The following is a 26,866-nucleotide window of genomic DNA, read 5'->3' on the forward strand; positions in this document are numbered from 1 at the left end:
ATGATGGAGGTTAGCAATGTCCAGATGTCAGATTTGAACTTCACAATAACAATACTGTACTGTTGAAGAAAGATGAAATGATAACCTTACTCAAAATGTATTTTTATGTGTGGTTTATGATTAATTCCCCAAAATAGAATATTTATAAAAACATGCTTTGCATAGAAAAATTCACCATGTCACAATTGCTGTCGTGATTGCCATCATTACTGTGTTTAAAAAAATAATCAACGATATTATTGAAATGTTTAGGGAAAATTTAAAAAAACGAACCATCTCTGTAGCTTTGTTTGTGGTTTTTGTTTTAAAAAAAATCAGATAATAAAAAATATTTTAAAGGTGTTTTACACTGATTATCAAGGGTAGCGGTGTCACCTTTTTACTGACAAGTTTCCTGAGACGGCTTGAGGAATGTTGACATATGTTATTTCACTGTCTTTGTAGGGGGGATTACACTCTGCCTGGGCCCCCCAGTTAGAGCTCAGCCCGAAGCAGTTTGAGGTTTGGCCGACTGGGTCACAATAATTGAAAATGCATGTTTGGATGTAACCATGCACGCAAACTTTGAGTGAATCTTCACTCTCAGTCTCCCATTGGCCGTCCAGTTTGTGGCTCTGGGCACAACAGATTATGTCTACAGCGGTGGAAAGACAATAAATTTAGTGAGTACGCTGGAGAGGTTTACTTAATCAGCCCACTGGACACAGGCAAGAGGTAAGGATGAGGTGGTTTGGTGACGTACAGAAGAGGGTTGGTGGATGTATTGACATAGGGTGCTGAAGAGAGGACTTTTATTGTGAAAGTACCGCTTCCTTTGCTGGGACCGGAAGTAACTTCTCGTTCTCATTCGCCGGAAGTGCACCGGAGTTAGTCGCAGTTCTAAATGAAAATGCCACCTTTGTAGTGTTCGGATGACACCGGGACATTAACGGTGAATTTAATCATATCTGAAATGCCTACTGGTGCTCACATCCGCCTTCCCCGTCGCTTTAATGTGGTCAGCGCGGATGAAGTCGCCAAGTTGTGCTACGAGCGTTTCAGTCAGCTTCCCCGCAGAGGGAAGCCTGAGCCGGGCAGAGAGTGGACCCTGCTGGCCGCTGTGCTCCAGATCACCCGCGGAGCTGACTCTCATTCAGGTTGTTCGGCAGGATGGACCAGTCCACTGTTCTGAAACCCCGGTTTCATTCATTTTTTCCCCATTTCTATCAAACGTCAGTGCTAAAAAGACATTTAAAGTTTTCTGAAGATGGGGAAAAGGCTTTAAATTATTCTAAATTATGTCCATAATGTATATTTCAGCGGACCTGTAGACACTGATATGAGTGAGGTATAGTGATGCGATATTTTTCTTTTTCCATCACAGTTGCTATGGAGGTTGTTTCTCTGGGAACTGGGACCAAATGTATTGGACAGACCGCCATGAGTCCCACAGGTGTGTGCAGATGGACGTTTTGTGTCTCAGATGCTGAAAGTGTCGATTGTGCAAACCAAATTTTGTTTTCCTTTTTAATTCAGGTGATGTACTTAACGACAGCCACGCAGAGGTCATTGCCAGGAGGGGATGTATCAGGTGTGTGTATGAACCCACCTGTGTCACTGCAGGCTGTTTGACTGTGCTGATTGCTTTATGTATATGTATGCGTTTTTATTTGCAGGTACCTGATCCAGGAGCTGCACGGGGCTGTGAGCGGTCGGGGCAGCTCTGTGTTTTGTGCAGCAGATGAGCGAGGAAAGTGGAAGCTTCGGCCCAGAGTTTCCTTCCTCCTTTTTACCAGCCACACTCCCTGTGAGTGTCAGCACACAGGACAGCGACAATAACGAATACAGTTACACACAGCAGAAAGTAGATGGAAAGAAATCAAACCAGATCTGTGTTGCTCACACAGAGAGTGGCTAGGTTATCAGCTGTAGTTACTGTGAGTTAATGTGAGGTAGTTTGGTAACTTACCCAGTTTAGATTTATTCTGTTTTTTGATTACATAACCCATTCTAGCAGAGTGTAATGAAGGTCTTTATAAATGATAACATGTAATAACTCCTGTTTGTGCCAGAGATGCAAACAAATAGCCTGAAAAGTCTTTCAGCTCTTGAGCTTTGATGCAGAGTTGATATGGCAACAGTTAAATATTCACCACTGATAACATTTAACATCCGCTTATTAAGCAGTAAACCTAAATATTAGTCAGCAGCGGCATTGTTAGCCCATAAATAATAAAGATGCATTTCTGATAAGGATTGTTAATGTTTAACTCTCCAACCTCTTTATGGTAAAATTAGTTCCATGAGATGATGAATAATTGAGGACTTGACATGATTATTCTTGTTTGTGAAGGAAGTCAGTCCAGCCTTTTCATGCAGAGAACAGGGATCATTTGTGATAAAGCACATTGCGCTATAACTGAGACCGGCACAGTTCTGTGGGAACAAAGAGAGAAAGTAATTCTCAAATCATCGTTGCTCACCTGCTTAATCATCTCTGATTTACACGAAACTTTTATGGTCCAAAGTTTGGACACCTGTAATGATTGCTGTGAAATTTCAGCTTTATATATCAAAAACTTCACAATATATATATAGTTTTTAAACAGCAGCACTATATACATATAAACAGTATTAACAGAAAAAAAGTACAATCTGGTGTAAGAAGAAAAAAGTAAATATGTATTGCACAATGGTTTATAGAGGAAAATGGGAAAAACGTTGCGGCGAAACGTTGAGAAAGCACCGAGTTTTTTAAATGGACTGACAATGAGGTGAAGTTGTTGCTGCGAGTAACGCAAAAGTACAAAGTTGCAAAAGCGAGTGAGAATTAAAGAATTTGAAGAAAAGCTCTCTGGAGCATGTACGGACTGATATTAAGCTTTAATAGGGCTGTCAAAAGTTTTCGCTGTCCACACTGCGACACATAAAGCACCATTTTCAAATTACGCGTTTTCGAGAGCGTTTTCAAAACGCTGCATTTTCCATGAGCGAGAACGCCGTCTCAGTGTGGACGGGAGGCCAAAACGGAGAGAAAATGATGCGTTTTCAAACTAAAACGCATTAGTGTGGACGTAGCCTTACATTGTAGTATTTGTTATTAGCTGTGAGGCATTTGCAGGCGTTTTCTTTTTTGTTGTCTTTCAGACATATGCATTCTACCTTTAACCATACCTTTATCTATCTTGGCTTTAATCATGCAGAAGTGTGCCCTCATGCCATTTGTTTGTCCGATCTGAAACCAGGTGGCGACGCCTCCATCATCCCCATGACTGACAGCCAGCCTCAGCCCTGCCCTCCTGTCACATCAGTAAAGGGCCATGAACAGACTGATGGAGGAGGAGACCTGAAAAGGAAAGCAGAGGAATCCGGCGAGGAGCGAATCTCTAAGCAGCCTCATCTGGAGGAGACGGCAGAGACAAAGGAAGAGGACAGAGGAGACACAGAACAGCGTGGATCGCTGAACTTTAACAAAACATCGGAAACATCCTCACAAACCAGTAGCTCTGCAGTCTTGGCTCAAACTGATGGCACTGGCCTGCATCATCAGGTCTCAGACATTCACAGAACAGGGGCCAAGTGTGTACCGGGTGGCCCAGCTGACCCTCTGCAGCCTGGGGTGGGGTATCACAGTCCGGGCGTTCTCCGGGTAAAGCCCGGCAGAGGAGAGCCAACTCTCTCCCTCTCCTGCAGCGACAAGATGGCCCGCTGGGGGGTGCTGGGCTTCCAGGGTGCACTGCTGTCCCATTACCTACAGGAGGCGCTGTACTTCAGCACCATGGTGGTGGGAAAGTGTCCATATGACCAAGAAGTCATGCAGAGAGCTTTGGTCACAAGGTAATGCTGAACCGGCTGCTTTATATTTTTATTAGTCATGCGCTGTGAAAACTTCACCTAAACAGATACAGAGCCAGTAATCACAACTCGTGATAATAATAAACACCAAATAGAGATATTGAAGGTTTATGTAACAGTTCCAGTCATGACCAGCATGTCAAGGACCCTCCTTGATGTAAAACAACGTTAGGTTCAATTAGAGTAAGCTAAATGCAGCAGATATTAATGAAAGTGAAATGAGTGCAATGACTTCACAGTTCAGTTTGGTTTCTGCCAGAAAAACGACCTGTTTGCAAACAGTTGCCTTTCAATGAACGAAGACATGTCCTCTCCACCAACTCCTGAGAGAAAAAACTGCTAAATGGTGAACTTAATTCTTCAGCTATTTTGCCAACTATCTAAATCATTGAATTCAGGTGTTCTAGTCACTACATGTGGCCTTCAGATTAGCTCAAGAACAGTTTGCAGAGAGCTTCATGGAGTGGGTATCTATGGTGGAGTAGCTGCATCCAAGCCTTACGTCACCAAGTGCAATGCAAAGCATCGGTGCTGTAAAGCATGAGGCCACTGGACTCCAGAACAATGTTGCATGTTCATGCTACCCTGTCTGTAAATGCGACAGACAAGTCTGGGTTTGGCAGTTGCCAGGACAACGGTACCTGTCTGACTGAATTGTGCCATGTGTAAAGTTTGGTGGAGGGCGGCGGTTATGGTGTGGAGTTGTTCTGGAGGAATTGGGCTCGGCCCCTGAATGCCTCAGCACACCAAGACTGTTCCTGTTTGGGGATGGCCTCTTCCTTCTCCAACACGGCTGCGCACCAGTGCACAAAGCAAGGTGCATAGAGACATGGATGAGCTAGTTTGGTGTGGAAGAACTTGACTGGCCTGCACAGAATCCTAACCTCAGCCTGACAGAACCCCTTTGGAGCGAATTAGAGTGGAGACCGTGAGCGAAGCCTTGTTGTTTTAAGCAGAAGAGACGAGCTGTTCATCCTTTTGTCTCCTGGGAGACGAGCCGTACAGAAGATTGGATCAAAGAGTTCACATTTGGAATTTTTTTTGGGGGTTTTTCTCTACTCATTTTGTCATGTTTGATTATAAATTGAAGAGGATCTGGATTTCTGTTGTTTTCCTGCTAGATTACAGCTTCCAAAGAATTCCACTGATGTCCTGCAGCTGATAACTTTGAGCAGATTTGGATTTCCCCTGTATTCCTCTGGGATTATTTATGTCAACACGAAACAGAGATAAGTGCATCGTCTCACCTGGATGTGCTCATTATTTGGTCAATCTCTCTCAAAATCAAACAAAACCAGCACTAGCTTAGAGAAGTTTATTGGATACGTATGATTCAAGAGATTTTTTTGGCTCTAGTTCGCTCCTGCTAAATTGCTTTGGTAAAACATCCTGCATTCAAAAAGTCTAAAAGGTGGTGTTAGGTAATATATATATAATCTTAAATGCTTTTATGCTGATTATTATTGGTTTATATAAGAGAGGCCCAGACTTCAGTGTAAAACTAGGTTACAGGCTGACCAGAAACTGCATGTTTTTTGTAGAATATGAGGAACCGACAGAGTGAGACTAAGTCTAGACAGGTTGCCCTGGCAACAGACCTTAGAAAGGGGAAGTTATTGCAAGCTGCACAAGAAGTTTTAGTGCACAGGCATATTAATTAAACAGACACAGAAAAGAGGAACTGAATAGAAGAAGTTTTGTGTGTAATGAAACTGTATGTGATGTCGAGAGGTACATAAATAACCTGGCTTCCTGTTTTCTGCTTGAGACTGGCTGATGTGAGCAGGCGTTTCTGTGTGTGCTCAGTCTCCATATCCCGGGATATGTAAGATTAAAGATCATTTTTTAAAGTAAAAGACCACTTTTGAGCCGTGTCTTTTTGGCCCTAAGAATCAAAAGAACCGTTTTTAACAGTGGACACTTCCTTTTTAACCTTGTGTGAAACCTCAAAGGTAAAAATCTGCATTTAATTAGAACGTCACTCAGTGGGTTCTTACATGTTACTTTAACCTTAAAAATGAACAGATCCTTGGGGCTTAATTTTCCAAGCTACTGCATTTAAACCAGTCAGTTACCAAGTACACAGATTTAGAGGAGAGCTGCTGGTAATGGGTGTGGCTGAAGAGGAAGCGGGCTTAGCCACCCTGGCAAGCACACCTTCAGGATCAGCATCCGGAGGGCTGAGTACCAGTTTGAGCTGGGTGAGTCTCCTCCCTGGCTCCATCTAAGCTGTGTTTGCCTACTGGGTAATGCTCATGGGATTCAGAGATTAGGGCTTTTAAACAGAGCCAGTTCCAGACCTTCCTGTATTTGGGATTCCTGGTCAAAAATTCCCACTAACACACTCCTACATTCCCAGAAATGTTGAAGCTGGTATAGTTGCAAAGGGTGGGCCAGCATCATATTAAGCCCCATGGATTAAGAATGGGATGTCACTCAAGTTCATATGCACGTGAAAGCAGACGAGCAAATACTTAAGACAGCATAGTGTTCTTGTTGCAGTGTGCATGTTGGACAGGCACCAACTGGTGCTGGTTTAAAAACCACTTCCTTGGGCCGTATAACCAGGATATCTTTCCTTTATCTGCCTTCTGACAGCCTAACATCTGTAATCGGGCTAAGTGGTTACATCAAGGTAGCTGTCAGTTTGTGTGATTATCACTTATTCACACAGACAATGAACTCTTTCACCCATGAAGATAATGCATTTTGACGCCTCAGTATGCAACAATAAAGAACTGCTTTGATATCACTTTAATCATGTGGGAATTTTCTAGCTGCTAAATTCTGTGGAATTTAGTGGAACACCTGCAGCACTGCAGGTGTTAGGCAGTGAATAGTCTTCATCAAATCAGACCACACTCAATTAAATGCAGTGCTTCTGTGCTGTCAGGTGCGCCTGTGTATCGGACCTCCCTGCCGGTTTCGCCGTACGTCCGCCCGAGCTGCTCCAGGCCACGTTGGAGTTTCCTTTCAGCCAAGCCCAAACTGAGCTCCAGCACCAGGCCGGCCAGGGCCGCATCTCCCCCTGCGGGGCAGGTAGGACTGTCCACGTATTCTGCAAATTATTTGTAAGTGCCAAAAAACTAGATGTCAACACTTGACATCAACCATGGACTATCCCTAATATAGTCATCTCAAAGAAGCCACACCCACCTGCAGCTTAGACCTTCTGTTTGTGAGGATCACCCAATCGGGAAATTGCTTTAGTTCCTCCACTTGCTTTAGTGGAGGAACTGAGCATGAGATGAGAAAGGATTTCAGATCAAGAGTATCTGCTAGACTCAGGGTGTCTGCCTCGCTGCAGGCCTCTCTCAGTTTAGGTCCAGTTTGCAGCTGTCTCTTTCTATTAATGGTATCAGTTTTTTAATAATAATAATAATAATAATGTATACTTTATTGATCCCCGTGGGGAAATTCCTCTCTGCATTTAACCCATTCACTCAGTGAAGCAGTTTTTACGGTTTCAATTAAAGTTTTAATTGTGTTTAAACTGCTCCAGCACTGAGCTGCAATCTCGGCGTGTATCTGAGGTTTGCTCCCTGTGTTTCAGCCATCAGCTGGTGTAACGTAACAGAGCAGCCACTAGATGTCACCGCTAACGGCTACAAACACGGAGTCACCAAGAAGGCCCTGGGAACAGCAAAAGCCAGGTAGAACCAATCCACTGTCATCATACATGAGTACCATGTGAGTTTGCTGTGTTCTCAAACATCCCGGCGTGCTTCTCTGATTTCAGGTCTCTTCTGTGCAAATCAGAGCTTTTTCATTCCTTCTTGTCTTTGGTGTCGGCCACCGATCCCTCGGCTCTCCCCGACTCTCTCAGGTAACAAACAATTGGCTCTTTCAGAAACTCGCTGCAGCTTTTGAAAACGCTCCAACGAGAGCTGCAATATTTGAAGAACAGTGCAGCTTCTCTCAGTTTGTGCAACTCTCATTCACATAAAACTACGTGCACCAATCACTAAGGAAATGTTCACATCACTGTGAAATGTTCATTACTGGAAATCGTGTTATGCAATCTGACTGTTACGCTCGTATTAAACAGGTGGGGTTGGTTTGAATTCCTCAGTCTTAGATTTCCAGCCTGCTGTGGGTTAAAATGTTGTGTGTGCACTTTTTCAGACTTGTGTGCTATGCTGCTGCTGATTGGCTTCATGTTTACTGATCACTTTATGAAGTTATCAGGTGATTTTTGATTTTTTTTGTATTAAGCTTTCGTATTAAGGCTTCATCAAGCAGTGACCTTTAGCTTGCACTGGAGCAAGTTGTAATCGAGTCTGAAGTGACTGAGCTCAGAGTTAGCAGCTTCTCCAAATCTAAGGCCATGTGGATCTCACATGCACCAGGTTAGGTGGAGAAGGGTGCTGTGTTCTGTTCCTTACCTCACTTTTGGCCATGAGTTCCGGGTAGCGGCTGGACTTCGGCAGGTTTCGGGCTCTCCTTTAGAGATGAGCTGAGGATGTGGTGTCCAGCTGTGAGGAGATTAAAGGGCCAATCCAGGACATGCTGGAGGTACTGTTTCTCTCGGCTGGTGCCTTTGTTCTGCTCTCATTTTGTTACCTGTTAAACTATGGATAAAACCACCACCGTGGTGCAGTCATGCCAGGCTGTTGCCAAATAAAGGACTGTCCAAGGCTGCTGCGGTTTCATGTTGCACTCGACAGGAATCTGTAAGGTTTTTTTCTGTGAAAATTGGTCCTTGCAGTTGAATCCCTGGCTGTGTACTTATATTAAGTCTGTCACACGGCTACTTTGTTTTCATCGTCTTTGTTTTTGGAGATCCTGTCACATAGTGTGCTGTGCTACATTTATGTGGAAGACTGGCTTCAGGATGACAGTAGGTCTCCTGAAAATGAATCTGAGAAAATGAAACTCTGATGACTAACAATGGAGGACAAAGGTCCTTGTGTTTGTCAGAAAACCTGATACGGCCCACACACAACAGACATATTGTAAACACTCACACTCAGCTCAGCACAATGACAGGACTTAATGACAAAGGTACGTCCGAGGAGGAGAAACGGCAGACGAAGGAGGAAGTTGCAGCTGAGGGAAATCAATCGTTAATCTGCCTTTTGAGAGCCAGTCCTGATCACTTTATCTACAAGATGTTCTTCTTTACTACAGTGGCTCAAGTAACCACGGTAACCAGCAGATATTTGAACAATCTGTTTCTCCTATCTAACACACAGTAATCCACTTTCTCCCTTTGAATGATGTATTTTGAATCTTTATTACAGAACTTAAACTTCAGCTCATTTTACGTGCTAACAGGTTGTAGCAGCAATCTGCACGAACAGTTTCAGCCAATGGGGTTTTTTTGTACTTCTGTAGTGGTTTAAAAGTAACTTAGAGTAATAATTTTTGCTTCTTGCTTTACATCGAGGATTTTCTTTTCTTACATGTGTCCAGGAAAGCAGAGCTGCAGACCTACTGGGACTACAAGCAGGCCTCCCAGTCGTACCAGCAGGCCTGGCAGCAGCTGCGCAGTCAGGCATTCCCTCTGTGGCCGCGCAGTGACAGAAACCTCCTCCTCTTCCACTGACAACTCACTCTCGACAGGCTTGATGACAAAGCAGCTTTGTTGTAGGAGAAACTCAGAGGTCAAGGGTCGCCCAAGGTTTGACCTTATGAAACTCGGATTTCAAACATGCTGCAGAGAACAGAAAGGATTGCGGCACCCTTTTAACGAAAGGACAAGCTTGGCTTCTTTAATTTGCGCTGTCTTTTTCCTCTCTTCCTGTGTGTGTGTTGGCTCAGCTGGTCTGCAGTGCAGGTTTGCCTCAGCAGGACGCTCTGCGCTGTCACGCTGTTTGAAACTGTTGGTAATGCAGCACACACGATGGCTTATTTTCACAGTGCATGTCGTGGCTCCAGCTGCCTGGTGTTCTTAAAAGCGCACAGCCATTTATACCTGCACAGGAAAACACAGCCTCCAGTCTCACTCCTAGTTTGAATGCGTCCTGCACTAAAAACATGAAGATACTCCTTAAGTCCCAGACTATGTCAAAATTTGGAATCAAAGGAATTGCTTTAGTTGGTTTATCAGGTTGAACTGGCAAATTCTGGGAAAAGCTTTCTAATTTCATCGTAAGGAAACGACCAGCAGTTACTTTCTGGCAGTGGTTTGAACCCTGCAAAAACGTTTTCGCACCAGTTTGTTAACTCGGCCTGTGTAGGACACATTGTTGTGAAGAAAAAGGTAAAGCTGCACATTTCTGCACAAACAGTTAGGTCGTTCATTCAGGACCACGGTGCAGGGACAGAGGATCAGTTCAGTTGGTGATGTGGCTCAGCTGATTCCTGCTATTTCCTCTCTGCTAATGACAAACAGCACATGGTGGCTTATGTCCAGGATGCCCTCAATTTTCTCATTCTCATTCTTCAGCGATTTTGAGCTGTTTTCGTCACATCCATCGTAGCGATGCAGAGAACTGGGCTGCAGACATCTGATTACATCAGTGCAAGCTCGTCTGTAGCTCAGGGGAAAAATAACCACAGGTCGTGGCATATGGCTGCCTCTCCCTGCACCTGGTTTCTTCCTGGTAAAAGAGAGTTTTTCCTTCCCACTGTCACCAAGTGCTTGCTCATAGAAAGCTGTGTGTTTTCTCTGTATTATTATAGAGTCTTTACCTTTCAATATAAAGCACCTCATTGTGTTTTGTGTGCTGTATTAATAAAATTGAATTAAATTCTTTATATTGTTTTTTTAAATATATGGATAGTTGCATAAATAAACCTGAGGTTAATGCAAGTTTTCGGTTGGATTTTTTTTCCCTTGGCATGAGGGGATTCATTGTAGTTCTTTTCCATTAGAGAGAAAGCTGATGTTTCCAGAACTGCACAATTCAATAATCAGATGAATAAAAGCACTACAAGCCAAGGGAAAACAATATCAATCATATTTTAGATTCAAGAGAATCTTTTAACAGCTTCATAATTTGAGCGTTGGACTAATACAGAAAAAGCAGAGTTTTATATTTGAAGTATTGATTCAGCCCATGAGGTCCGATTAAACAGACCTTACAGGAAAACTGAACCAGGGGCAAACGCTCAGTTCTTTAGACACACCTTGACCCCTTTTGCCTTCAGAGGTGCCTTAATTCTGTGTGGCATTAATTCGACAAGGTGCTGGAAACATTTCCTGAAGAAAACCACCCACAGTCACTTAAATCACCCGTTCTGATGCCCAGATTAAACTTCAACGGGTCATCTTGACCCTAAATGCACAGTTTCTGCCACGTGAGTGGCTGATTAAGCCAGTAAATGTATCTGGCAGTAGTTAGACTTTAAAGGGTCCATGGCCACGGCCGACTTCGATATCACTGAACCTGAAGAACATGAATATCTGTCACAGATAATGTGGCACACAGTATTTGACAAATATTAGGATAATTTATTTATAAACTCTGACTCAGTAGATTAATGATCACTTCTGTGTATCTATGTGTGAATCTATTCCACTGTGATGTTTCCCAGTTGGAGCTTCGACTTCCAGAGATGCTCCAAATGATTTCAAGAGAATAACTCATGTTATCAGCAAAGACTATGGATTTATTAGAAAGACCAGGGGCTTGAGGGAAATAAATGAGGTGATGCATTTTAAGAGCAACAGTATTTAAAACTGTCCCCTTTAAAAAGAAGTGAGCTTGAACTCTGCTGTAAAGGCGTCGGATTGAAAACTTCATGCTTTTCCAGTAGATTAAGTCTGAAAGGTGAGGGCTAATGAAGTTAATCTACGTTGATGCATTATAAGACATAAAGTATAAAAAAAACTAGGAAATGTCAGCTTTTGCTGCATGGAGCATTTTTGTGTTACATCTTTTTACAAGCCTGTCAACACGATCAGTGCTCATCATTAAATCTCTAGGTTTTTATTAAAGTGGACGATTCTGCCTTTAATTGTGCGCCTCTTCCTCGGACCCCCTTACATCATCATGTAGTGTTTATGTGTATGAAGCATTAAAAATAGGGACACAGCTGTGAAACTCTACAGTGCGACCACCAAGTCAAAGACCACACCGTAAATTTTACATTAGTTTTTATTGGTCAGGTCTTCCAGCTACCTTCCCTTTATCAGATATCTAAAATTTATTTATGTCTTTAAGATATGTTTTATATTCATACAACACTGATGAAATAAGAATTACCAATGCATATTACACAACATCAGACAGTGAACCAGCTTTGTGGAGCGCAGACATGAAAACTGCAACGAGGTCAAATGATGGGTGGAAACCAGCACCAGAAACTACAGGTGCAACTAAAAGTTCAGCCTCAGAGTCATCCATAGACGCTCTGCAGTGGACGGACAGGTGTAACTTTCAGGTGTGCAAAATGAAGCCAGTGCGAGTCTTAAACCTGCCAGCAGGAGGCATCTCCTCCGGCCATAAGTCTGTGTGTATGAAACGTCATCCTTTGGCTCCATTGGTCTTTGAATTTGTTAAACTTTTTAAATACAAGTTTATTATCTCAGTTACAAGCTTGAAGTCATATTGAATGCAACGTGAGAGCTGAGAGATGAAAAGGCTGTGAATGCTTTGCAGACAAACAACACTTTACTTGAAGTTAATGACAAAGCACGGCGCGTCATTTCTAAACGCAGGTTTCGCTCCAGCCATGTTTGCAAGCCTATAAAGCCAAAAATAGAGTGGGACCTCCGTGTTTATTAACCCGATAGTTCTCCCGTTGTTTTAAAATTCATATTTAAATCTCATGACACATTCAGAAAAGATTCTGTTGAATTGTAAGTTTTTCAATCACTTTATGGTGATTGTTTTGTCACATTTTTCATTTTTTAATGCTGTTTTTTTTTTTATCCTTGCCCCTATAAATATAGTTTTACTTACTTAATTACTTTTTTTAAGTAAAGACCTGAATACATCCTTCAGCCCTGGTTTTAAGTGTGTTTTCTGAGTAGCCAAGAAGTTTCCGTTTTAATGACGATTTCATCCTTTCGGCTCTTTACTGTCCATTTTTTGAGCTCCCTAAAGTGAAATGGTGCAATGCACTGAAGTGTAAATCCCAGTTATCACAGCTCATTAATAACACAAAAGACACAGCAGGACTCGCGCAAAACAATTTAATTACAGATCTGTGAATATTCAATTCCCAATCACATTTCATGAGGGATGAGGTTTCCCAGAAATAAAAATCGCAAATAAATAGTGAGCTCTTTATTATTGTGGTTAATGAGCCCATAATTAAATGTTAAACAGGATTTAAACATAAACGTTCACACGAGTTTAATACAATTCAAATAGCTTTACTTTTTAATTAAATGTCACACAAGGACTCGGCTGCACCCCAAGACACAGGTAGTAAAAATAAAACACTGAATGCTAAAATTTAAATATTGGATTAGAAAAAGAAAAAAGAGAGAAGTTCACCCACAGCTGTGAACTGCAGTCACCTCCCGGCCGCTCACGCTTGCGCACGCTGGCTAAGACGGTAACGCGACACTCCGGTCATCCATGTTGCACGGTGACAGACCAGCACATGTGCAAATCTGAGTGTGCAGTGACAACAAAGTTGGCAGGAACATGAAACTCTCAGTGCTAAATATACACCGCAGCTGAGTGTGAGCAGCTTTAATTTCCCGCTCAACCATAAATCGATGGTTTTTCAACGTGATTGTTGTCACCTTGTCAACTAGAAATAGATCAACAACCAACGATGACAGAACAACAGTGAATCAATGTTATTTCAATGTCAGTGTCAGGTTTCATCGGTATTTCAATGTTGTTTCAACATTGGTTTTGTGTTGACATTTCCATCCTGACGATTCTGATGGTTCAGATGGAAAATCAACATCTGTTCAGTGTCTCCTTGCTATCTGGGTGCGGTCAATATGTTTGACTTGTACCATTACATCATTTATATTTAGCTAAACTCATTCACAGGTTATTATGAATCAGGGGGAATCAGAAGACTGTTGGAATATTTTATTAGTGCTGTCAGTGTAATATTCATAGAATAACTCCCACTGAACATTTCAGAACTTAATGGGTTTGAACAGAAATGTTACATTTTTAAAAGTTCAGTGAATTAATAATAATAAATAACGAGGCTTCGGTTGTTTGTGTCTCTAAATTGAGGAAATATTCATTAAGGTTTTATTAATTATAAGGTTGTTTTGTCATTAATTGTATTTTGTTTATATGTTGTTGTTTTTTCTGACGGTATTTTAAAACTTCAAGTAAAGTGTTGGATTTTTTGAAGCAGTTCAATGAATTCGTGTTTATCCAGCACAACATCCTGTGCCGAGAGACTACCGTCGGGCTGGGGCAGTCTCGGTAACATCCCGAGGAGTGGCGCCGGCTAACATTCACGTGCTTATGATCAACCTTCAAGCCTATCCTGGGCCTTCTAACGAGTATCTTTTGTCTTGTGGTGAACATTTCATACATGATATGATGAGCAATACAAAGAATGCGGGTAAGTATTCTAGTCACAGGATTACTGCGTCTCTTTCTCACTTCCACTGAACATAAATATCTGTGACAACAAATAAAATGGAGCATGACTGTGTCACATAATGATTGGTTTGTGCATGCGTGTGTGTTTATTAACAGTGCCAGGATGATGAATGGTATCTGAAGTGGCTTTAATGTACATGACTGTTATTCAGATTCGCGGCAGTGTTAAAGATAATTCTCTCAGTAACTGGCCTTGAAATGGAGATCATGATAAAGTTCAGCGTTTGTTTGTTTGTTTGTTTGTTTGTTTTTTACATCATCCAAGCATCTGGGGAAAAAAGTTTGTTTATTGTAGCAAACTCGCATCATAAATGAGCAGTTTTAAGTATCAAAAGCTGATCAGAAATGCGAGTGCCAAATGTGTAGGTGCGTTACCTGTGTAACACATGTAAAGGCCAATTTCTGAAGCACTATGCACCAGTATATGTTAAGCCCTAATGTGTCGGTGTGTTTGGGGTTTTGTGTGTGTGTGTGTGTGTGTGTGTGTGTGTGTGTGTGCAAGCGTGTGAGAGAGAAACTAGTAATCAGTTATGCATTAACCCTGTGCTGTATAAAAGGCCTTGTAACCAAAGGTGTTTTCTCCGCTGTAGGCCACGTACAGAAAGCCGTCCTCGTCCTTCTCCTTGTCGTACAGCTGGCCCATCGTCAGACTGAAACACAGTAAAAACCGAATAGTTAGATGATGCACAAAACAGAGTCAGTCATGTCTACAGGCTTTACCTAAAGACAGATTCGACACCATTGCATTACTGCGCCGAGTGTTTATGCCACCTTCATCTTTTTGTTTTGAGAGGTCATGAGTGTGAGCTTCTGAATAACATGCTGGAAGACGGCTATCGGATATCCTGGTTTCTGACTCATATCATGACCATAATTATTAAATTAAATTTAGGTTTTACTCAGTATCACTTCAAACTACTTTGAGTTAGCCCATTAAGTAATCAGGAACGTGAAGTCGCAGAGCAAAGAACCTCAGGAGTCGCCCCCTGCTGGCAATTAAAACAAATGCATATTGTGGAATAGATTCACTTTTAGGCCAACACCGTATAAAAAAAGGCCTGGGCAACAAACACATTACACCGACAGAAGCTCCTCGGCCTTGGAAACCCGTATCATTAAGCTCCTGGTGCACAGTTAATGTGCTGATGCCACAGGACTGAAATTCAATGAGACTGAAAACCGGATTCAGAAGCTGAGCCTGAGGTGTGGCCCAATACTAGCTATGTGCATTCTTTATATACAGTGCACATGTAACAGAGTCATAAATAACATTGTGACACTTCGTCGCAATGCTAAGATTGCGGATGTCTTTCCTTGTATTGCTGTGGAGGACCTGCCCATCACTCAAGGTCTCTGCGAGACTCTGACTGACCAGCATACCAGTTTTCCCCCCTCATCAGACTCTGTGCCTGACTCTGCACAGCTACTCAAAGATGCTGGGTTGGCTGACATTGATATTGAGGGCTGTGAAGTGTCAGATGGGTGGAAGAGGAAATTGGTGGAGCTTGTGTTGACTTACCAAGATGTGTTCTCTAGAGACAAACTGGACTGTGGTGAGGTGAAAGACTTTGTCCATCGTATCCACCTCACTGACGACCGCCCTTTCAGGCTTCCCTATCGCAGAGTACCCCCGGCTCACTATCACAAGTTGCGAGAGGTGCTGTCAGACATGGAGATGAAAGGCATCATCAGTAAGTCCACCAGCGAATACGCCTCGCCACTGGTAATGGTTTGGAAGAAGTCAGGTGACTTGAGGATATGCACTGACTTCCGCTGGCTCAATGCCAAAACCATTAAGGATGCTCACCCACTGCCCCATCAGGCTGACTGTCTTGCTGCCCTTGGTGGGAATGCTTTCTTCAGCACCATGGACCTCACATCTGGGTTCTACAACGTTCCCCTCCATGAGTCTGACAGATGGTACACTGCTTTCACTACACCTCTTGGCCTGTATGAGTACAACAGACTTCCCCAGGGTCTATGCAACAGCCCAGCATCTTTCATGCGGATGATGCTCAGCATCTTTGGTGATTTGAACTTTTCCAGCCTCCTGTGTTATCTTGATGACCTGCTGGTGTTTGCGCCTTCAGAAGAGGAGGCCCTAAGACGTCTTGAGATTGTTTTCTCTCGCCTGAGGACCAGCAATCTGAAGCTGGCGCAGAAAAAATGTCACTTTCTCAGACGCTCTGTGAGGTTTTTGGGTCATGTCGTGGATGCTGGTGGTGTCTCGGTTGATCAGGATAAAGTGAGGGTTATCGCCAATTTTCAGAAGACTGACCTTATGGATGGTGACGGTTGCACCCCTTCTCAGAGGAAAGTGAGATCCTTCCTTGGCATGGTGATGTTTTACCAGCATTTTATTCCAGGGTGCTCTCGTATTGCGAAGCCACTCTTTGCTCTAACTGCCGGTCAGAAGAGGACTAAAGGCTGCCATGGGAGTCGGAAACCTGGAACTTTTCGCAAGCTCACCCCTCAAGATTGGACTCCTGCTTGTGAGAAAGCATTTGAGGGACTCAAAGGTGCACTCCTCAGCTGTGCGGTGCTGGCACATCCTGATTTTGAGAGGCCATTCATCCTTTCAACTGACGCTTCCATGGATGGGCTGGGTGCTGTCTTATCCCAGGTGCCAGCTGGTGAGGAGAGAGCAAGACCTATAGCCTTTGCTAGTAAGTCTCTCAGCCGCAGTCAGGCCAAATACCCAGCACACCGGCTCGAATTTTTGGCTCTGAAGTGGGCTGTGTGCGATAAGTTCAGCCACTGGCTCAAGGGTCATCGGTTCACTGTCTGGACTGATAACAATCCTCTCACATACATTCTGACTAAGCCAAAGCTGGATGCCTGTGAACAGCGTTGGGTCTCTAAGCTTGCACCATACTGCTTTGAGATCAAATATGTTCCTGGAAAGCTGAACATTGTGGCAGACACCCTGAGCAGGGAACCGTTTGTGAGGCCGTTGGCCCAGCGGCTCCTGTAGGAGCCCTACTTTGAGCTGCTAGAGCAAGTCAGTGGTGTGAAAGATGCCAGTGTCCAAGATGCCTTCCGTTTGACCTGTCAACCTCAATCGATACGCAGTGCTCCACCCTCTGCTGTGCTTGATGTGTCTCTGTCAACTGATGACGTGTCTTCTCTCATGTCTTCGCTCTGTGAGTGGGAGTCTGCTTCTCGCCAGCGTGCAACATCCCTCGCTGGTCACCTAACCTCCATCAATCCACCTGACTGTGATGTTACTCATGCGCTGTCCCGTGCTGATCTCCTGTCTCATCAAACAGGGGATCCTGTGATCTCCAGAGTAGCCCGCTATGTTGAGCGTAAGCGCAGACCCTCCAGACGTGAGCGCTGTCATGAGAACCAACATACGTTGCGGCTCCTGAAACAATGGGATAAGCTCACATTCCTCAATGGTGTCCTCTACAGAGTCGTGAGGGACCCACTGACCAAACACAAGAGATTCCAGTTTGTGGTACCTGACTCCCTAAAACAAGTGGTGCTGTCTGGCATACACGACAATGCTGGTCATCAAGGTCAACCTCGCACACTCTCCTTGGCTCGTCAGCGTTTTTTCTGGTATGATATGGAGAAGGATGTGCGCGGTCATGTGAGAAATTGCCGCAGGTGTGTTCTCAGCAAGACCCCAGAGCCAGCAGCTAGGGCCCCGTTGGAAAGCATTAAGACCTGTGCTCCACTGGAACTTGTGTGCATTGACTTCTGGTCATCTGAGGACTGAGGACCTTGTGATTACTGACCACTTCACAAAATTAGCACATGCATTCCAATGCCAGGATCAGACAGCTAAGAGAGCCGCTAAAAAGCTCTGGGATGGATTCTTCTGTGTGTATGGCTTCCCTCAGCGCATTCACTCTGACCAGGGAGCTAGTTTTGAGAGTGAGCTGCTTGCAGAGCTTCTGGTTTTGGGTGGCGTTGCCAAATCCCACACTTCACCATACCACCCCATGGGTAATGGTACCACAGAGAGATTTAATCGCACCCTTGGAAACATGTTACGGTCCCTCCCCCCCAGATGTAAGCAGAAATGGCCGCAGATGATACAGTCCATGACGTTTGTGTATAACTGTACGGCACACGAGACCACCGGCTTTGCGCCATTCTACCTGATGTTTGGGAGGGTGCCAAGGTTGCCAGTTGACCTCATGTTTCGGGATGTCCTTCATGATGACACCATTTGTGACTATGATACCTATGTCAAGTCACTGATGGATGACCTGCGCTCTGCCATGCTCCGAGCCCAGGAACACAGCACAATGGAGCAGAGACACCAGTCTGACCAGTACAACAGAAAAGTGAAGGGTCTGCCTCTTTCACTAGGGGACCAGGTGTTGTTGGCAAACAAGGGAGTCAGAGGAAAAAGGAAGCTCTCTGACAAATGGGAACCTGTTGTGTACACGGTAGTTGACTTGGATCCTGCTCTTCACATCTGCCGTATCAGAGACAAAGAAGGTCATGAGCGTGTGGTGCATCGCAACCTGCTCCTTCAAGTTAACTTTTTGCCCTTGGACACAACACTGAATGACGATGCTGCACATCCTGCTGTGAGCGTTGTCAGTGGACCCGCTGAGTCTGACCTGGATGGGTCTGTGACATCTTTTGGGGGCACAGGAGCTGTACCTCCTGCCACCTGGACTGTGGATTCCGTCTCCAGCATTGGCGAGTGTGATGACCGCACACTATCATGGATCCATCAGCAATCTGCCGCTGACCCGGTCGAAGATGGCGTTCATGGGACCCCTCCCATAATGGGTGTTTCTGATCTTGGTGGGCTGGCTGGTGATGGAGCCTCCCCAGGCTCCCCTGCTGCTTTCCCGTCCCACACTTTTCATTCTCTTGAACCCAAAAATGTGGACGTGGATCAAGGACTTACCACACGTTTTGGTAGAATCATTAAACCAGTTCGTCGCTTGATTGAATCAATGGCTCAACTTGAAACACTCCTTGGTGTTGAACCTGTTCAAGCAGCGGTTATTGATGTGTGAATTTGCTTATTTCTGTATGTTTTTCATTGCTATTGTTTTTGGAAAAGAATAATACAGGCACAGAGTTCATTGTATTTTGTCAGTCTGTGCAGTCTGATAGTGACGCCCATAGATATTATGGCCTGTTTTGTGTGGTGTAAATGGCACCTCATTTTGTCTATAGAAAGTCCTGGGATCTTGCTAGGCGCCGAGCAGGTCTCAGGTCTCTTATCCTCCTTGGAGGAAGCTATGTTGCTGATCTAATTCATTGTATATGCGATGTGAATTTGTTTGAGGCCACTGTATCTGTTATTGTGGGTTTATATATATTTTTTTTTTGGTGTACCCTTTAGGATTTTGTGTAATTCTTGGGGGGTGAATGTAACAGAGTCATAAATAACATTGTTATAATTACACAAAATAATTACACAAAATGTGTTCTAAACCCCCAAACTTCTCCTTTTATACCTGACTTTTAGGACCTCCAAGCCTGTAGTTGTGTTCATTATCAGTTAGAGCCCCTCCTCATTCTTTTCTTCTTCTTTGGTGCAATACTATAAATACAGTGTACCCCTTTTGCCTCTCCCCTTTTTCTACAATTCCCCTGTGGGAGAGGTGGGTGTCATTTCTTTCCAGCACCTTAAAGCACACATAATTCATATTTAACCACCCTGATGTTTATGATTGCGATTTTAATTCAGTTATTGTCATTATTGAGCCTGTTTTTGTAAGATGTTATAAGTGTGTGGTATGTGTGTGTCATAAATGTGTTTTAGGCGCCATAAATGATAGCATGAATATGTATTCCTTGCTAGCTTGGGAGCTGTGGTGGGTTGAGCTAATCCTCTTCCCCACTGTCTGTATTTGGTCGTAGGAGCTGGAGTGGGCAAATTATTTACTTGGAGGTCTTTCTTTCTTTTACCTTTTTTATCAGGTATGTCAGATTTCATGTTGTTTTTGTTTTATCTTATGTCAAATATGTTACGTGTAAATGCATATTTTATGTTTAATGTAAAAATAAATGCCACCCCTTTTTCTACAATTCCCCTGTGGGAGAGGAGCTGGAGTGGGCAAATTATTTACTTGGAGGTCTTTCTTTCTTTTACCTTTTTTATCAGACACAACGCAGAATCACACCGGTTACACACAGATATATCAAAATCCTTCTTGAAGCAACTCTCACCACTCTATAGTGACCTTGGTAATTCCACCCAGCAGTTATTTGGGCAGCTCCACCCTTTAAATGGAGGAACAGATATAAAAGTAATTTGAAACTGTAATCTAAGTACCAGGATTTAACTGCATGTACTGAGATTTTGTAGACACAAGTTGATATGTGATGATAACTTGTCTGTGGTTTTGGGCATTTGACAATCATTCTAGCAAATGTTCCTCCTCAGGGTTCATGCGGGAGATCTGTGGATAGACCCACTGCCAACCCAAAAGGGCAAACCTGCTATGGGCTAGCCTAGTTTAACCCTCAAGGCCCAGATCGTGGTTTTCTGTGGGGAACCAATGATGGGTTTGCCTGCAGAAAACCTGCACTTTTCACACTGTTCAAAGTTAAACTGCAGAAGCAGAACTGCAGACCGTGTGCCTTTAAAAGTAAAAGTTAGCTGCAGTGTTTACTTTAAAGGTGGGAACTGCGTCGATTTTACAACAACAACAACTAGTAATTACTGAGAATTACCTGGGAAATCTGCCAACCAGTCTAGCATTGCACATTTCCTTAGCAACCAGTGGTTATGTCATGTCAAATATGACAAAGACCTGAGCAATGTTAAGCCCTACTGTGTCGGTGTGTCTAAATTTCATTAGACTCACTGTCAAATCTGATAAAAACTACAGGCCGTCTGTTTAATACCTTCAATGGTTGAGAGCTCAGCGATTACAGCCAGATGCATGTTTTTGCAACATGAACATGAACATTCCTCACAACAGCTGATTTACGTGTGGAATAAATTCCTCATAAAAAATGAATTTAAGTTTTAAAAATAAAAAAGAGCCGCTAGTGGTTCTTCCTTCTGGTTCCATTTATCAAAGCTGTGGACTGTAGGAGCTGTGCTTCTGAAACATCTTTGACATCCTCTTGCTAAACAACTACTTGGAGCAACCACATCAGTAGAGACGATGCCAAAAAACGTTGTCCCAGAGCCAGTCTTTTTTGTGGAACTGGTTCTAGATTTGGCTCCAGCATTATTGCTTTGTTAGTGAAGAGGTGGCATACGTGCTGTGGCTAGACTTTAATAAGGAGAGCAGTATCAGCGTGCTACAAAGCACTCAGAAGCAGATTCCTTTGATAAGCCGCCTCTCTCTGATCCCATCCCGTCCCGCCTCCACCAGTCAGAGCAGATGGCTGCACTTACTTGTTTCTGATGGACACTTCTTCCTGTTAACAGGGAGTTTGCCCTCCCCACTTTTGTCAACTGCTTCCTGATAGGGTCCCTTGTGATTGCTGGGGTTTCTTTCTAATAATGCAGGGTTTTAGCCTCACAATATGAAGCACAATGAAGTGACTTTTGTTAGAAATTGGTGCTATATAAGTAAAACCGGATTTAATTGAATAAACGACGAATAGATGAGAGACTTTCATGCTGCCTTATGAAAGAAAGTACAGGAGCATAAAGAGTATAAAACAGCTTCTTCCCATCGACCATCAGGCTACTCAACACTCACACCTAGAAAACTGCTGATCCCTGTGCAATATCTACCTTAAGTGCAAAGCACTATAGTAAAAATAATAAATGGTGGAGAGTGATGTGTCATGATTTATAAGATGAATCATCATGAACATAATTCAATGACCACTAACAATTACGGTGGACAATAACACGTCCACGTTAAGTTGCGCTGATGAACTGAATTATTTAACATTAGCTTCACCACTACGTGAGCTACCTGGATATTCTTTGCCTCTCTGAAAGGACTGTGACAGCGAGCTCTGTCTGTCTGGGTCAATTTGAGGAATTTACATACACATTACCTCCTCTCTTCATTTCTTGTGCTTTTTCATGGTCTTTTATGGTTTGATGGTGTAGCCACAGAAGAGAATTTTCTTCGAATACATACAGTATCACTGTTTTTAGTATTTACAGCTGTTTAGTGCCGGTAGGACACGTGACCCAAGGGCAACTAAACACAGGACAGCAAAGTGTCCAAAGAGGAGCAGTGTTTACACAGACATGACTTCTTTCTGGTGAATGGGAGCAACGCACAGAACTTAGAGGAGAGAAACAAAGTATCGATGCTATCGCACTAATATTGCTCCAATACCAATACCAGCGCTAGTATCGATACTACCGATATTTGGATCGATCCACCCTTGACGCCCCCACCCCTTCTATAATATTCACCTACCTCTATTATTTCCATCTATTCCACTGTTTACCCATACCATTGATAAAGCTGCTAACATTAGGATTAGCCCCTATGTACTTGGTGTTTTAAATTATGATAATATATTACTCTTTTATTCTTGTTCATGTTTGTCTGTATACACCAAGTTCAGCTGTGCTTCCAGTTTCTTTGTTTACTTAACCTTACAACAACCATGAAGCTTATTCCATCTTAAAACTGGTGAAAGTTTTGATTGAGGTGAAAGTGTAGCTTCAGACTCAAATGGAGCTGGATAAGAAATACTTCTACATACGATCCTGCTCATCAGTTACACAAGATGAATGGTTAAACACATTTTAGGTAACACACAGTGCGCACATTACAGCTTTGATAACGTCAGGCTGTTGATCCAGGGTAAAATGTGGCGAACAGATTTTAAACATAATTATTTTTATGTATTTATTGCAGAAATTTTGCTGTAACTATGTAATGAATTCTGGCGATGTGGCCAAAAACCACTAAACTCGAATCAGTTAATTCTTGGTTCCCAGGAGACATCTGAGTGAGGAGAACAGATGCTAAAAAAATCAACGTAACTCACATTTCTTTCTTAAGCTACAACTACAGAGTACAATTCATGCAATTCAAAGTAAATATTAACAATATACAGCATAAATATTTATTTCAAAGGTATTGTTAAACTCAAAAAAAGTTCAAATCATCTAACACATTTACATTCAATAAAATTATCGAGAAGAATGAGTTGGCACAAGGTTTTTTGGTCTCTGTGGTGCACACTCATGAGTTTGACCTTTAAATCTACTGACTTGCTGCAGAACGCAGCGCACTCTCACCTGGACTGGGGGACCGTTTTGTCAACGAAGAGGAAGATGGCTTTCTCTGAAGGCAGCTGGATGCGTTTCCTGATGATCCACATGAACTGGGCCACAGTGATGTCAGAGGGCACCAGGTACTTCCTCTTATCTATGTCCACTATCTGAGAGCCAGAAACCTTCTCCACTATCACCTGGAGTGCACACATTAACAGACAAATGCATTCTTACACACTGTGGTCATGCTGTGTGTGGGCCACAAATCTCCCAATACTGTAGCAAACACCTGCACTCCCTATCTGAAAGCTTCTGGCTGACCATTAAGCTTAGCCTTACAATAATGTCTGTGAGTGAAGTTGTAAGAACATGTGTCACCAGTAAGCCCTCAGCAGCAAGGTACTTGTAAGGTTTTAAGGTGCGTCACAATCCATGGCTGATAGTCCTTCTTCTATCCACGCATGTTTTTATTGCATTTGCAATTTTCACTGGCTGAATGCAACACCAAACGTCACAGAGCCATAACTGTGGCCCATCCCAGCTGCCATAGTGCGAGAGGTAGAGTGTGCCCAGGTTGTCGCTGCGTCTGTGACGCACAACATCATTAAAGGATTCAGACAAAGGAGGGAAAATCCCACTGCACAAGGGACAAGGCTGAAAACTAATTTTAAATTTTGATCTCTGGGGTCCTCATGTTCTACTGCATTAGAGACAGACATTGCTCTCTATAGTAATCACTGCATGGGCTTAGGAATACATTAGTAAACCATGGTCAATGGAAAAAATAGACAAACTGAACAGACCTAGGCACTCTGCTGGGGCCTAACTTAATTAAGACAGACTGAGGAGAAATGGAAAGTTGTCCTGTGGTCATTTTCTGCCCGGATAGGCAGAAGAAAATGGATGGTGGTCTGGTCAATCAGAATCTCAAATTCTTTATGGAAACCGTGAATGTTGCATCCTCCAGGCTAAAGATGAGAAGGACCATCCTTCTTGCTACGGGCCTACAGCTCTGCTTATTTAAACAATGCCAGAGGACTGCACATTTACCCAATCCTGATGTGAATTTAGCAGGTTTTGGGTGACTGCCCTCCCCCACAACTCACCGGTACTCTGTCAGGATATTTGTTGCGTATTTTGGCTGACTCCACACATCGGTGCTCTGAAGGAGAGACAGGAAACAAACAGGAAGTCAGAGATTAAAGGGCTGAGCGAGGCCTCTTGGGATTCCTCTGGCCTTTCAAGCCAAGGCTAGTCAGATATATCGGCTCAAATGCACATTCAAGCACAGCATTAAGGTTGACTGCAGTTTACGCAGACAGAGCGGCGGATGCCTTCTAACATCAACTCACAGTGTGATCATGTGTGTTAAAGTGGACACTTAAAGGCATTACTGTCACAGATCAGTAGTAAGTCACATCAGCAGCTTTTATTAAGTGATTATTATATCAGGAGGAGGAAAGAGCATCTATTGGAGGAAAGACTGCATGCAGCAGGGAAAACAATGAACAGAGGTCAGAGAGGATGAGGTGATGGGTGAGAAGATGTGTGCTTCATTTAGGTGCACACTTTCATTAGCCCAGTTAAGAGGCCTACTTTTGCTGTGTGTTTCTTTAAAAAGGAACTTCGAGATTATCTGAAGAGAGTATGGAGACAAAGGCTGAGGAGCAAAGCCGTTCCAGCAATCTAAATTTGGAGAGAACTTTACACCAAACTCAGTTCCAAATTCTGGCACATTATTAATAAACATAATAACACTTACACTGTTTGTGTTAGGTGTTACCAGCTCTGAATAACTGAGGAAGCCCTCTTCAGTACCCATTTAAGTTATAAGGCCTAGTTAAATAGACCCTGGAGGGGGTTACCCAGCAGCATGAACCAACACAAAAAGTTGTAGCCCTACTGCATACAGCCGAATTTGCCACAACAGTCCCTGACAGCCCTTAATCATGTTATTACCACAGGGTTTTAAGTAGTGATTACATATAGGCAAAGCAACATTAAATTGTGGGATTTTTAAATGCATTTTGGTTAAGAACATGCATGCAGTGGAAAAACACATTTCGGGGTAGGATTGATTGGATGCATCAGGGATATGAAAGGTGAGCCGGATTTTGACAGCGGTCATAACACTTGCAAGAATAATCTTAGCATTAGTTGCTAGCCATGCAGCATCAGCCATCATGGATTTATATGCTGAGGCAAGCAATACATTTCTACACCTATATGGGATGAGATGGCAACAATGGATGCGGAGAAAAAGACAGAACGGAGGGTGCGTGACATGACAAGATCTCTCGTTTCATAACAATCCAAACCCCTTTACCGAGGGAATGGTCCTCTTTAAACATCCATTTCATCTTTGCTGGATCCCCGCACTGACGCGTGACGGCAGGGTCGAAAGGCGGGCTTCTGAATCTGCGGATAATGTCCAAAAATCCAGACAAAAGCGGTCAAAACAAAACGTCAACAACCCCGCTGAGCCAGGAGCTTTCAGCTGTCCGTCTATCAGGGAGGTGACGTCACTGTCTGACACAGGGGAGGTGCTGATGGTTTTGGTGCTGCCTTCAAGTGCTCTCAGTCCAGCTACGAATGCAAGGGTGTCAACCATAAGGTCCGGGGGCCATCTTCGGCCGGGCAAAGAGTGTAATCAGGCACATTGGGGGGTTTTGGAAAATGTGAAAGATGACAAATATTGGACTTTTAACTGTATTTTCATACCTTTTACAGCTTTTCCCACCTCATAGCCATTCATAACAAAGTAATTAAGTAACAAATAAGCAATTAAATGATGCTCTACTAGAGCAATTTATTGATTTGCAAAAAGTCCACAGACAAAAAATTAAAAAAAAAATTAACAACTAAAACTTTCTGTTATATAATTACAGAACAGTCTGGGCAATGAGATAGCAGAATTGCTTCTCTAATTTTACACATGTATTTTTTTTTTTACAACATAAGCCCAGAATCATTAAGGCTGGTGTTACTTTTTCACTAACTACAGTACAAAAACGTTATCATGTAGAAAAACCGATTTGGACTGTAAATGTGCAGTTAAACCTCTGGTCAATGACAATAAGCAGAGTTTCACTCATCTGGCCCACTTAAGATCAAAGTGGTCTGCATGTGGGCCACAATGTAAAATGAATTTGACATCGGTGTTAATGCATAATGAACCCATCCAACCATCCATAATAATAATAATAATAATAATAATAATAATAATAATAATAATAATAATAATAATAATAACAAACACAAAATTATCTTTAATGATGATTTATTTTCTATTGTGTACAATTATATATTATGTAGCAATTAATATCTTATTTTAAGATGAAAACTACCACACAGAATTTCATTATGTGACTGCATAGTGAAAAATAAAGAATATTTAGATTGGCATGTAAAGGGAAAA

The 26,866-nt window shown here is 42.9% G+C and overlaps 2 protein-coding genes across 2 annotated transcripts; one reads left to right on the forward strand and one right to left on the reverse strand.

The window, feature by feature from the left end:
• The first annotated feature begins 825 nt into the window (after nt 1-825).
• Nucleotides 826-10,433, forward strand: adat1 (adenosine deaminase tRNA specific 1). Its single transcript, XM_026172623.1, has 9 exons — nt 826-1,136; nt 1,364-1,432; nt 1,516-1,570; nt 1,656-1,786; nt 3,225-3,816; nt 6,728-6,873; nt 7,388-7,487; nt 7,574-7,660; nt 9,250-10,433. Exons 1-9 carry the CDS (start codon nt 953-955, stop codon nt 9,380-9,382), a joined length of 1,497 nt encoding a protein of 498 aa, XP_026028408.1. The 5' UTR covers nt 826-952; the 3' UTR covers nt 9,383-10,433.
• Nucleotides 10,434-11,861: 1,428 nt separating this feature from the next.
• Nucleotides 11,862-26,009, reverse strand: gabarapl2 (GABA(A) receptor-associated protein like 2). Its single transcript, XM_026172625.1, has 4 exons — nt 25,775-26,009; nt 24,555-24,610; nt 23,473-23,645; nt 11,862-14,965 (listed from the first exon to the last, which is right to left on the reverse strand). The coding sequence occupies exons 1-4, from the start codon at nt 25,806-25,808 to the stop codon at nt 14,851-14,853; spliced, it is 378 nt and encodes a 125-aa protein (XP_026028410.1). The 5' UTR covers nt 25,809-26,009; the 3' UTR covers nt 11,862-14,850.
• Nucleotides 26,010-26,866: the final 857 nt, after the last annotated feature.

The sequence above is a fragment of the Astatotilapia calliptera genome, chromosome 7, assembly GCF_900246225.1.
Source record: "Astatotilapia calliptera chromosome 7, fAstCal1.2, whole genome shotgun sequence".
Classification (NCBI taxonomy): Eukaryota; Metazoa; Chordata; class Actinopteri; order Cichliformes; family Cichlidae; genus Astatotilapia; species Astatotilapia calliptera.